This window comes from Heterocephalus glaber, unplaced genomic scaffold (genome assembly GCF_053883595.1).
Source record: "Heterocephalus glaber isolate CG9 unplaced genomic scaffold, H.glaber_assembly_v1.0 deba00001553, whole genome shotgun sequence".
Lineage (NCBI taxonomy): Eukaryota > Metazoa > Chordata > Mammalia > Rodentia > Bathyergidae > Heterocephalus > Heterocephalus glaber.
The window spans coordinates 34,355,739-34,369,889 of NW_028258344.1; the positions used below are offsets into that span (position 1 = coordinate 34,355,739).

General features: G+C 34.5%; 1 protein-coding gene across 2 annotated transcripts in view; it reads left to right on the top strand.

The window, feature by feature from the left end:
- Slc26a7 (solute carrier family 26 member 7) overlaps positions 1-14,151 on the top strand; it is a 175,081-nt gene that overhangs the window by 117,926 nt on the left and 43,004 nt on the right. For both annotated transcript variants that reach the window (XM_087190592.1, XM_087190591.1), the window contains exons 12-13: positions 10,749-10,855; positions 12,370-12,436. In XM_087190592.1, the coding sequence (XP_087046718.1) occupies positions 10,749-10,855; positions 12,370-12,436 (174 nt within the window). The remainder of the gene's footprint in view (positions 1-10,748; positions 10,856-12,369; positions 12,437-14,151) is intronic.

Genomic DNA, 14,151 nt, shown 5'->3' on the forward strand with positions numbered 1-14,151 from the left:
TGGTGGTGGGGGTGGTATGGTGGTCCAGAGGCCTCCTCTTGTGCACTGGGAACAGCTCACCTCCTGTGTGTGGGAAGAGTGTGTCAAGTTTGAGAACTTTTGAAGCAATGCTAATTAGTTTGAATGGCTTGAGGACACCCAATTTACATTGCAAATTGATTCTGAAAGCAAATTTCATCAGTAAGTACACACTACCAGAAATATGATGATTTATAGTATGCATAAAAATAGGATTAATTGCTAATAATGTGTGCTACATGAATATAGAGTAGACTTCTTAGTGGTGGCCACATTTGTTCTAAATATAAAATAATCTTATGAATTTTTTTTTAAATGGATTACACTGTGTTGCTGGAAACCAATTAAATTATACTGAACAACAATGAAGTGTGTTTTAAGTAACAGGAACATTTAATATAGTTACTTTCTGGAAAAATCTGCCTATACAAGAGGACCCACAATCTCCCTGAGGCATTTGGGTGAAGTATTTCGTGAGTACCCTTTATTTAGCTCTCTTATGGCATTTAACATATGGAAACCTAATGATCTGTGCATTTTCTCTCCAGCAGATCCTCTGTTCTGTGAGAATTGGGGGGGTTATCTTTCCTAGTCCTACTTTCAAAGTACTGCTCCTGAAGTTGAACACTACTGAGCTCCTACCAAAGTAAAACACTGAGTGTCATGAAGAATGTAGAGATGAATAGACAACTCCTGTCCTTTTCAGATCCTTATTGGGCAGGAAGCAGAAACAGAAATACTAACTTATTATACAAACATGATACAACATGACCTGGAAGTAAAAGTACAAGCTTAGTGTGGGAGAATGTACCTATATAGAGAGGCAAGAACATTAATTTTTATTGGTTAATATGAAAGATACAGCAGAGTTGAAGTATGAACAGAGACTTGAAGGAAAAATAATAGGTAGACCAAGAGGACACCATGAGCCAGGCTGAGGGAGGATCAGGACCTTTTCTTAGGGTGGTATGTGTGAGGTAACTCAGAATAAAACTGAGATGATGCAAACTTATTCAATAAGCTACTTGATAACCCTTTTATAAAAATCTTTTAAAGGAACATATTAATCACAAAGAAGTAAGTTTTAATTTTTTGTGTGGGGAAGAGAAGATAGCAGGGAAGCTTTCTTCTAGGGAGTGATTTCTAAGGCAAGAACTGAAGAATGAATAGATATTACCTGAGGAAGTGTTAACCTATCACAGAAATGAACATAAACATGTCTGACTCCACAAATCAAGGTGTTAAGCATCAATGGAACATACAGTATGAGAATGGGAGTTGTGGCAATTGAGGATGGAAAAGTTAAGAATGAGTTAGATTGAAAAATACCACTCCCGTTCTACAAAGAATATCAGACTTCATTGTAAAGACAGTGAAGCATCACTGAAAGGAGATTTATGTTTTAGAAAGGTCACTTGAGTAATTTTAGGATAGTGGATCAAACTAAACAAGTATTATACAGTAATTGGAGCACTGCTTCAATGGGCGAACAAATGGGGAAGACCATAGAAAAAGACTAAGATAATGAAGTTCAAATAGGAAAAAAAAAAAAGATTTGAAAAATGTTCAGGAGATTGAGTTAGTCTTTACCAATAACTCATCACATACTGTGGATCAGTCTAGAATGAATGCCACCTAGGTTTCTAGTTAGGAACATCATTAGAAGAAGACAGTATCATTCACTGAGTTATAGAAAATATAGAATTTTATTGCTGAAATGCATTTAGTGGTCACTTTTCATCTTTTAAAAATAGGTTCTCATTCCTGAATTCATTTCATCTCTTATTTTCTGTATATCATCACCATATAGTTGATAAGGAAGGAAGTGATCATGTTTTACATTCCCCAAGCTATTTCATTTTGAGAATGATACCCTGTTTTTTATGCAAAAAGGATGTTTTTGGCTGAGTTTAAAATCTATTTTCTCTGGTCCTTTTGGACTTGGCACTATCTTCAATCATTGAAAGATGAGGTAGAAGTCAAAGGTCAACATGAATTTTTGTTATTTTATGAGGTTTTTTTTGTTTTGTTTTTGTACCAGGGATTGAATTCGGGTCCCTGCACTTGTGAGACAGGTTGCAGAACCACTGAGCTAAATCTCTGGCCCCTATGAGTTTGTTTGTAAAAATAAATGATCAACATTCATTCCTACTGCCCACAAAGTTTGGTAATATTATCAGAATATTTCTGTGGTTGAGAAATTTCTAGGCACCACATATTCTTTTGATCTCAAAATCAAGAATTATGTAATTTCTCTTCTAATATATCTTTGCATGGTTTTTCAGTTGTGTTCTGCTATATTCCTAATTAATTATATATTTGTCAATTTTACTTTGTCTTTTTTCATCTTTATATGTTTTGCTATGATTCTTCTGATTTTCCTGTATGCATATTTTGGATTGTTCATTGTATATCTAATTATGTATTACTAGTTGTGAGTAACCTATTTTTCACCTTTAAGTATTACTTTTATGTCTGTAATGTTTCTATTTCCACCCAATTTATTTCCCAAATTTTTGATTTTGTCTCCTTCAGTTTCTCTATTTAAAAAAAAATTATTTTTTTGAATTTTCAGATGTCTCTTTGAGCTTTTTTTCTGAGATGCTTATCACATGTCCAAAATCTATCCTTCGTTTCTATTTTATATTTTTATTTTTTCATTTTTTCCTTTCTGTAAGTAGGATATTATTTATAAAATCTTGATAATTCTTTGAGAATTGCAATGAAAAATAATGAAAAACAATGTGGATTGTTAGGAGACAGGAAGTGAACTGGAGCAGTCCACAGTTCTGATTTAGCTATGTCATTGGGGCATGTGTTTCTAGTTGAAGCAAAGCCTGAGAAGTTGCAGATTTTCTGATGACATAGCACTTGTTTGCTTTTCATTTTTCATCTTGCTTTATTTCTAATAGTATTCTTTGGTTAGGAAGCTATGTTGTAAGTGATATTAATGGCATTTTACTTTCACTACAGTTCTATGATACCAAATAAATCTCTATAGGTACATTTCCTGCTTCTTTGGTGACCCAAACATAGCCATAGAACTTACAAGTTCTTGACCTAGGAGTTCTTATCAAAGAAACTATTGTATAGTATTTTCAGGATTCTGATGACTATGTGAAAATCTGTAGTTAATGAAATTCTGAGAATTAATTTGTTAGTTTTTAGTTTTCTCCTTGACTACTATCCAAATTCTCAGTATTTGGATGGCCTATATATTACTTTGCAGTTAAGGGATATGACCATGTTCTTTTTTACTGAAGCTGTTTTCCCCTTTATAGATTCATTTTGTATTATTTTTGCTTTATTTCAATAAAAGGGAGTAGAATACAACAAATGCATCTAATATATTAGCTAAATTTGATACCAAGATCTATACCTTGAGAGATAGTTGTACAGTTAATGGTTTATAACACAGGTAATAAAAGCAGACAGTTAAGTAGGAAGCTGTCAAAATAGTCTAGGGAAGGGACAGGAAAATGTGAAGTAGGGTATCATTAATGAATTGAGACAAAGCTGTGGATTCATACATTTTTGTTTAATAACTAATAGATTTGGGAAATTTTGGACAAGTAGATGAAAAAGGAGAAGGTAAAATAATAGTCTAATGTTTCTGAATGTAGTATATGGAAGAGTATTAGCATTGGAAATGGAAGAGAATTTTGGAAGAAAGGTAGATTTGGGGATGAAGTTAAGGAATTTGCATTTAGACCTGTTGAATTTGAAGGTGTTTTATAAACAATTTGAAAAAACATTTTTAGATCTTGGAACTTGTAGTCTACTGCTTGGAAGTAATAGTTGAAAGCTTGGACTAAGTAGGCAATATGAAGTGAGCAAAAAGTGAGATTAGAGAAAGGTAACATGGTGACCCTTCCAGGCTGCTCTACTACCGCCCCTAGTGCCAAGGAATAGAGCCACCCCCAGCACTGAGGGAGGAGCCTTCTGGGCTGCTGTACTACTACTACCCCCAGCGCCAAGGAGCAGAGCCACCCCCAGTGCCAAGGAGGAGGTGAGCCTTTCAGGCCACTGTACCATTGCCCCTAGGGCCAAGGAGCAGAGCCACCCCCAGTGCCAAGGAGGTGAGCTGCATGGGCACCAGCAGCAGTGCACGTGCGTGTGCACACACACACACACACACACACACACTGAAATGAGAAGACACGTAAACAAGACTCCAAACCAGACTTACAGATCACCTGGAACAATCTGATACTCAACCACCTGGATTCCTTGAACTGGCAACAAAAGAGGATATGGAAAAAATGAAATCAGAAATAATTTCTCAGATAACAGCAGAGATTGTGCCCATACTGCAAGACATGATTAATAAATCTAGAGAGGACACAGATTAAAAAAAAAATAGAGGAGCTGAGGAACATGATGGAATCCCAACATAGGAAACAAATGGAATATGTAAAACAGATGCAAACAGATTTCCAGGAGATTAAAAACTCCATTTAAAGTTTACGCACCAGCATGAACCAATGTGAGGACAGAATTTCAGATATAGAAGATAAGATTGCAATCTTATCAATCAATCTTAATTGTGACCAGGAAAAGAAAAATTTCTTTAAAATGGTAAGGGTCTATGAGAAATCAATCCAGCAGCTGCTAGATGATGCAAAGAAGAATAACATAAGAGTGATCAGAGTCAATGAAGAAAGAGGAGAGAGTGCAGATGACATTAAAAAAACTGTTCACAGAAGTGATGGCAGAAAACTTCCCAAGCAGTGAAAAAGAACTTGAAGTACAGATATGGGAGGCATCTAGGACTCCAATTAGCCTTGATTAAAAAAAAAAAATCTACACATAGGCATATAATAGTTAAGATTCTAGAAACCCAACAGAAGAACAAAATTCTGCAAGCAATTAGAGAAAAAAACAAATCACATACAAAGGAAAGCCCCTCAGAATCACAGAAGACTTCTCAACACAAACACTCAAGGCAAGAAGAGCTTGGAGTGACCTATTTCAAGACCTAAAGGAAAACAGCTTCTAACCCAGATTGATGTACCTTGTAAAACTATCTTTCAAAATTAATGGAGAAATAAGATACTTTCATGACAAAGATCACATTAGGAACTTCATTAATACCAAACCAGCACTCTGAAATATTTTAGACAATATCCTAGGAAAAGACAATGAGGATCACAACCCAGGAAGCCCAGTAGAATGAATACATTGGGCATGCCAAGAAATTAAAGCAAAGGGGGAGAATCCAAAAAAAGAAAAAGTCGTGACAATGATAAAGTCAATATGTATCAGTTATAACCATCAATGTTAATGTTCTCATTTCACCAATCAAAAGAAATAGACTGGTAGAATGAGTCAAGAAGCAAGATCCAACAATATGCTTCATACAAGAAACACACTTAATTCAAAAAAAACTCATAGACTGAAAGTTAAAGGGTGGAAAACAATACTCTGTGTGACAGGAACCTGAAAAAAAGCAGGAGTAGCTATTCTCTTTGCAGATCAACTGGATTGCAAACCAACACTGATTAAAAGAGGCAAAGAAGGACACTACATCCTTGTAAAGGGAACAATACAAGAGGAAGAGATGACAATCATAAATATATATGCACTAAACACTAGTGTGCCCAACTATATAAAACAAATACTAATGAACATGAAAAATCAAATAAGCACTAATGCAATAATAGTGGGGACCTCAATACCTCACTGTCACAAATAGATAGATCAACTAGACAAAAAGTAAGCAATGAAATACTAGATCTCACACTCTTGAACAAATGACTGGACAGATGTTTACAAAGTGTTCCACCCCACAAAAATCAGAATACACATTCTTTTCAGCTGCACACAGGTCATTCTCTAAAATAGACCACATACTCGCTCATAGAACATGTTTCAGTAAGTGCAAAGGAATTGAAGTTATCCCCTGTATATTATCAGACCATAGTGTGATGAAATTGGAGATCAATAGCAAAAGAAACCACAAGAATTTCATAAACACACAGAAATTGAACAACACCCTTCTGAATAGCCAATGGGTCACAGAGGAAATTAAAGAAGAAATCAGACAGTTCCTACAATTAAATAACAGAGAAAGATTACTTGGATATAAAAGGTACACAATGATTCAGTGGGACCCTGGGAGAGGCTGACAATGGCTTCCTAAGGTTGGAGTAAATAGATATCTCTTATTGCCAAGTAACTAAACAGTGAAAAGCCATGGGTTATTGGGATATAATCTAGGTATTATATTTGGGGTAAAAATTTTTAAAGACTTCTGGGGCTACAGACATTATCCACTTGACATAATTCATCTAGATTACTCAATAGGTAGAAAATGCATGTATTATCCTAGACATGATAATCCTGTATATTTAAAATAATTTGAAGTTCTAAATTCAAAATATGTCAGTAGTCATCACATGAAAATTCAGAAACTTTTTTCTTTTTTAAATATATATTTATTGGCACATTTTAGGTATACAATACATTTACATTTATCATTGGGTGCTTGTACCTGAACATGATGTATCTTAGTTCTTATTTTTCCTCCATTACGTATGCACCCTTCACCCCTTCCACCCTTCCCTATTCACATAGACTTTGTTTCCATTTTTTTTTCTTTCTCATACTTTTTCCTTTCCCTTCTTCCCTTTATCCTTCCCCTCCCACCACCCCTACACCTTTGGACCTTTTCCTATTTCAAATTATCAATTATTCATTTTAATCATTTTCATCCTTATTTACACTTTCAATTTCTCACACTAGAGAAACTATTTGGTATTTACACATATGTGTCCTATTTATTTCACTTAAGAGTATGGGCTCAGTATGCATCCATTTAGCTGTAAATGTCTCTAGTTTCTCATTCTTCATGGCTGAGTAGTACTCCATTTTATAGAAAAACCACATCTTCTTTATCCAGTTTCCAGTCTGGGCACTTGGGCTGTTTCCAAGCTTTAGGTATTACAAACTGTGCTGCTATAAACATAGGTGCACATATATCATTGTGGTATGATTCTTTTAATTCTTTGGGGAAGATTCCCAGTAGGGAATAGCTGGGTCAAATGGGGCCTGTAGTCCTAGTTCTTTGAGGTATCTCCATACTGATTTCCATAGTGGTTGCACTTGTCTACATTCCCACCAACAATGGAGAAGGGTTCCTTTCTCTCCACACCCCTGCCAGCATTTGTTATTTGTTGCTTTCTTGATAGCATCTGCATCTCTCAAATGACCAGTGATGTTGAACATTTTTTCATATATTTAATTGCTGTTTTTACTTCTTTGTCTGAGAAATGTCTGTTCATTTCGGATACCCATTTTTGAATTGGGTCTTTGAATTTGGGGGGTCTGATTTTTTTCAATTCTTTGTATATTCTCGATAGTAGACCTTTGTCTGAGGTACAGCTGCTAAATGTTTCTTCCCATATTGTGGGTTGTCTCTTAGCTCTGTTGGTAGTTTCTCCTGCAGTGCAGAAGCTTTTTAGTATGATGAGATCCCAGTTGTTGATTCTTTGTGGTAGCTCCCGTGCTACTGAAGATTAGTTGATAAAGTCTTTTCCTATGCCAATGTCTTCAAGGGTTCTACCTAACTTATCTTCCAGCAAGTTTAGTGTTTCTGGCTTAATATTTAGATATTTAATCCACTTTGATCTTAGTTTAGTGCGCAGTGATAGGTATGGGTCTAATTTTAATCTTTGGCAGGTTGAAATCCAGTTTTTCCAACACCATTTATTAAATAGGCTATCTTTCCTCCAATGAGGGTGGTTGGCTCCTTTGTCACAGATGAGGTGGCTGAGTATGTCTGGAGTTGTTTCTGCATCTTCTAATCTATTACACTGATCTTTGGGTCTGTTTCTTTGCCAGTACCATGCTATTTTTATCACAGTAGCTTTGTTGTATAGTTTCAAGTTGGGGATTGTGATACCCCCAGCCATGTCTCTGTTGCTCAGAATTGCTTTTGCTATTCTAGGTTTCTTCTGTTTCCAAATGAATTTTTGAATTGTTTTCCCCTAGTTCTGTGAAGTATATTGTTGGAATTTCAACTGGCATTGCATTAAATCTATATAGTAGTTTTGGAAGAAAATGCATGCATTATCCTAGACATGATAATCCTGTATATGTAAAATAATTTGAAGTTCTAAAGTTAAAATATGTCAGTAGTCATGGCCGTTTTCACTATATTGGTTCTTCCTACCCAGGAACAAGGGATATCTTTCCATTTTCTTATATCCTCTTCAATCTCCTTCTTCAGAGTGCTGTAGTTTTCAATGTAGAGATCAGAGAGTTTTTTCTTTAAACTTATTTGTTTTTTTAATAGTTTAACATTAAATTCATTTGATCAAAAACCAAGTAATGAGGAAATAGAATCCTAAAGGAAGGTTATACTCATGGACATAGTACTGAACAGATCTGTGTAAACTTAATTATATTGATCTCTCTCTCAAAAAGATTGGTGAGTGAAAAAAAAAAAAAAGATTGGTCAGGGAAAGATGAAGTAGTCCAATAGCTTGATGAATTTTGATGAATTTTCAAATTTCAAATTGATGAATTTTCTATAAGAAGCAGGAATTTATGTTTTATATTTAAATTTAACTTTGTGATTACTTTGTGTTTGGACATTCCCAGTGCTAAGTTATTATTTTTTTAATAAAAAAGGGACAGAGAGACAAGAGCTAACTAATTCCTGGTAACTGTGATAACTAACATTCTTTAACAGGAATTGTTACAGAATATTGTAGGACTTATTCTAACTAATGGAACTATTTACTGATCTATGTTATTAATTTGCATTTGATATTTTTTCAAAGCTATAAATGCAGCCCTAGGAAATAACTAAGCATTTAGAGAGCCTGACTTATAATAGATGATGTTGTGGGAGAGTAAATATGCTTTAAAAATAAAACCAGATGGTACCAAAATTTTTGGTTTCCTCTACTGAATCTCAGCCTCCAGGCTCTGTGGTTTTTTTAAGTGGCAGGAACCAACATCCTTAGTTTCCTATGCCATTTTGAATTATGAAGGTTGGCCAGAAGGCATTAGAATCAGAAATCTTTTGATAAGATGTTATTGTGCCATACTCAGGCAGGCTCATTTAGCATTTGAAGGCAAGTAAGACTCAGAGCCATCAGAGGAAGCAGAAGTAATGATTTAGAAATAATGCATTCTGATTTTGTATATGATCATGACCATAATAATTAGGAAGGAAAACACACTGTATACAAATAGAAGATAGAAATGACTGCTGATTCATGTGAATAAAGGAAAAACATCTCAATGTCCTAACCCATGAGAAGGTGGGCTGGGAATGATTTAAAATAACTAATAAATTAGCATTATATTTTTAGAGGATAGATCTTAACATGAAAATTATTTAAAATATATTTGCTCTTTTACTCTATTATTTGTATCTTTTATTATTGAAAGGAATTTAACATTAAAACTCTCTCCATTTGCTTTCTGAGGCTTAGCTTTTCAAGACAGCCTATTATTAAGGATCACTCAAACTCGGTCTATATATAAATAATGCAGGCAAAGAAAAAGTATTTCAAATTAAAAATATTCTTTAAAAATGTTTATTTCAAACTTGTCTGGAGAAAAATGTCTGTACTCTTAATTCTCAAGATTTTATGCTATTTTTAGAATACTGAGTGGTTTGTCTTTCATTTGTTGATGAAATTAAATTGTTTTTAAAGATGTTTTGAAGTGACAATACTTGGTGTTTTTTTTTTTTTTTTTGTACGGGGGATCAAACTTGGGACCTTGCACTTACAAGGCAGTCACCGGAACCACTGAGCTAAATCCCTGGCCCCGAAGTGATAATACTTTAAAAGTGTTCTTTCAAATGCTTATGAGAGAGTCCTGGGACAGACAGAAATCAACTGAATTGCATGAAAAGCAAAGTGATGGATGTAATTCAGGGGAAAAGAAAGGGTTTAAATTTCATTAGTTTACAATTTGATAAATACAGGATTTGTATTTAGAAATATAACTTTCTAGATTTCACAAATTAGTTGTTTTTAACATTTTTTGTAGCTCTGAGCTTAGAAATGCCAACTAAACTACAATATCTTGTTGCAATTATAATTTCAAATGATGAGCAAACTACAACTTTGAAATTCCAACTGGAAGAGAATTAGAGTTTCTTCCAGTTTTTTGAAATATTCCCAGGAACAAAGTTGGCCCTCATTTTTTAGCTTTCACAATAAGTGGCCCCTTGTAAATGAATTATAATGATCTTCATGGTGGTTGATCTAAAAGTAGCATTGGCAGTGTTTGATTCAGTCATTTCAAGACTAGGCTTTGAAAGCCTTGTGTAATAATAAATGATAGTAGGTTTTTTGCAATCTTAGAAAACAGAATATTGTTAAGAATGACAAATATCTGCAAACAATTGCTTTTAACAATGCTACATTAAATGAGAATGTGGTGGGAAATTATGGCGTGCTTTTGACCACATACACATCAGCCATTTACAGATTTTAAATATGGTGATTGGGGATTGAATTAAAAGTTGGCAGTACCTGGAATTAAAAGAGTGAACCTTTCCCCATTTGTACTGCTGAGAGTCAGATAAAGCTAAGATATGATTCTGTACTCCCTGGCTTCTGTTTTCTCTGCTTCTTAAATGATATATTCTTGCTGAGAGATTTGGTCACAAGAATGTTGTACAATAAGACTGTTTGAAATGGAGCAATTAATGAGAAAGATAATACCAAAGAACCCACATCTTCTGTTTATCTTTTCTCTTTTAGGCTATATGGGTCAGTACATATATATTTACAATATGCTTTGCTGCCAATGTGGGACTACTATTTGGTGTTGTCTGTACCATAGCTGTAGTGATAGGACGCTTCCCAAGGTAAGACCTTGTTAAAATACTCTGTTTATTCTCACTCAGCAATCAAGTATATTTTATTTTTGTATAACTCATGGTACAACATTCTCATGTTTTGTGTGCTATCAGAGAAGTAAAGACAGATAGGGACATGTTTTATCTACATATGGTGTATAACAATGTTGATCTTAATCATTATAAAATAGAATATCTGCCGCCTGCCCTGCAAGCGCAAGGACCCAAGTTTGATTCCTGGTACCAAAAAATAAAAAAATAAAAAAATAGAATATGTCTTAGTCAGATTTCTATCACTGTAGTAAATGCCTTAAATAAAACGATTTAAGAAGAAGCAAAGTTTATTTTGGCTCATGGTTTTAGAGATTTCAGTCCATTGGTCAACTGGCCCTGTTGCTCTGCTTGTGGCTAAGCACAATATCATAATAGGAAGCTCACTGTAGAGCATAGCTACTCACCTCATGGCAACTGGGAAGAAAGGAGAGGGAAAGGAAGAGACTAGGTCCTCATTATCCTCTCCAAATTTACTCCTTCAGTGACCTAGCTTCACCCTACCTTTTAGCGGTTTCACCACCTAAAGATGGTGCCAAAATTGGTGACACTGCCTTTGACACATTGACCTTTGTGGAAGATGTGATATCCAAACTATAGTAAATATGTAAAGTATATTAAAAATAAATATATCCTTTCACCATGTACTGTATCATGGAGAATTTTTTTAATTAAGTAAAGGGGCATAGTAGTATCCAGTGCAACACAAATCATATAGTAACATTAATCATTTGGAAAATTAAATAACTTCAAAAAGTTTTATTTCTCAGAAAATTATGATTAATGTTATATATGTATATAATATATAATATATGTATTATTTTATATATAAATATAATATTCCAGATAATTTATTGAGGAACACATATCTTTTGTGTTTTTACTGAACATCTACAAATCATTTCCTCATTTTGATCAATTCCTTTTCTGCTTTTTCTGTGTTCATCTGGTAATGCTTCCACTCACACCTCATCCTTCTCTTAAAGGTAATTGTGCAGTAATATATTCTCAAAAACGGTCAGATTTGTCTCTATATTCTACTTTTATATTATCTAAATAGAGCAGGTTGATTATTATCTTGTCCCATCTTGTCCCTGATTCCTTGTTTCCTTCTTTTCCTCTAAAACAAGATTTTATCAAATAATAATACTTTCTAGCCCTTTATCTCTTATAATTCTTTACCAATCCACCTCTTGCAGCTTGGAGATTTGGGGCTCTAGGAACCAAAATGAGGTAAAGTATATTTATTAATCTCTAGTTAGATGGCTCTTTTTGTTACCCTCTATTCCTGAGTATCCCAGAAATACATAGATTTACTAATCTTTTATGAGCAAATGGGTTATGAGTTCTAAAGCATTTCAGGCATTTCTAATTATTAAGATAAAATATAATTTAGCTCCTTTGGTTCTTCATTGTTAATGTGCTCATCAGGAAATGACTTATTGTGTTTTTTTTATCTGCCTTAATTTTAGAGAAAAGACTTTAAGTATTAAAAACACGAAAGAAATGGAATTCAAAGTGAAGACAGAAACAGATGATGTAAGTTTAGTTTCTTTTTTCCTTTGCACAATGATTAATACTTTTTGTAGGTGTGGTAGTTTTATGATATCATAAGAAATAAAAGTTATGATATTTAAAAATATTTCCCCTTTTCTTGTTAAATTCTTTTATTGGTACATTTTAGGTATACAACACAATTACATTTCTCATTTGGAATTGTACCTTTACATAAAGCATCTTGGTACTTATTTTTTCCCCATTCTTAGCCCTCCCTTCACGCCTTCCACCCTTCCCCATTTACAAAGACTTTATTTCCATTTTTTCCATTTCTCAGCATTTTTCCTTCCCCTTCTTTGCTTTCCCCTGCTCCTCCCACTAACCCTACCCCTTTGGACCTTTGCTTCCTATTTTGCATTATCGATTATTCATTCTAATCATTGGTACAGTTTAGGTATACAATATAATGGTATTCATCATTGGAAATTTGCACCTTTACATAATCTCTCTTGGTTCTTATTTTTCACCCTTGTCCAGCCCTCCCTTCAATCCCTCCATTCCTTCCTATTTACAAAGATTTTGTTCCTATTTTTCCATTTTCTCATATTAATCCCAATCCCTTCTATCCTTTCCCCTAGCCCTCCCACTTCTTTCCCCTTGGCCCCTTTTCTTCCTATTTCACATTACCTATTATACATTTTAGTCCTTATTTACACTTTCAGTTTCTCACACTAAAGAAACTATTTGGTATTTATACATGAAGTGCCTTATTTATTTCACTTAAGAGTATCGCCTCAATGTGCATCCACTTAGCTATAAATATCTCTAATTTCTCATTTTTTATGGCTGGGTAGTACTGCGTTTTAGAAAAAAACCACATTTTCTTGATCCAGTCTCCAGTTGATGGTCATTTGGGCTGTTTCCAAGTTTTAGCTATCACAAACTGTGCTGCTATGAACATGGGTGCACATATATCACTGTGGTAGGACTCTTTTAATTCTTTGAGGAAGATAGCCAGCAGGGGAATAGCTGGGTCAACAGGGACTTCCAGTCCTAGTTCTTTGAGGTATCTCTATACTGATTTCCACAGTGGTTGCACCAGTCTACACTCCCACCAACAGTGGAGCAGGGTTCCTCTTTCCCCACAGCCCCACCAGCATTTGTTATTGGTTGATTTCATGATAGCAGCCATTCTTTCTGGAGTGAAGTGGAATCTCAGCATTATTTTCATTTGCATCTCTCGATTGACCAGTGATGTTGAATATTTTTTCATGTATTTATTTGCTATTTCTACTTCTTTGTTTGAGAAAGGTCTGTTCATTTCAGATGCCCATTTTTGGATTGGGTCTTTAATTTTGGGAGGTCTGATCTTTTTAAGTTCTTTATAGATTCTAGATAGTAGACCTTTGTCTGAGGAAGAGCAGGTGAAGATTTTTTTCCAATATTGTGCGTTGTCTCTTCACACTGCTGGTGGTTTCTCTTGCTGTGCAGAAGCTTTTTAATAAGAAGAGATCCCACTTGTTGATTGTTTGTGCTAGTTCATGGGCAACTGAGGTTTTGTTCATAAAATCCTTTCCTGCACCGATGTCTTCAAGAGTTCTACCTAACATCTGTTCCATCTGCTTCAGAGTTTCCATTTTAATATTTAGATCTTTAATCCATTTTGATTTTAGTTTAGTGCATGGCGAGAGATATAGGTCTAGTTTTAATCTTTGGCAAGTTGAAATCCAAGTTTTCCAACACCATTTATTAAAGAG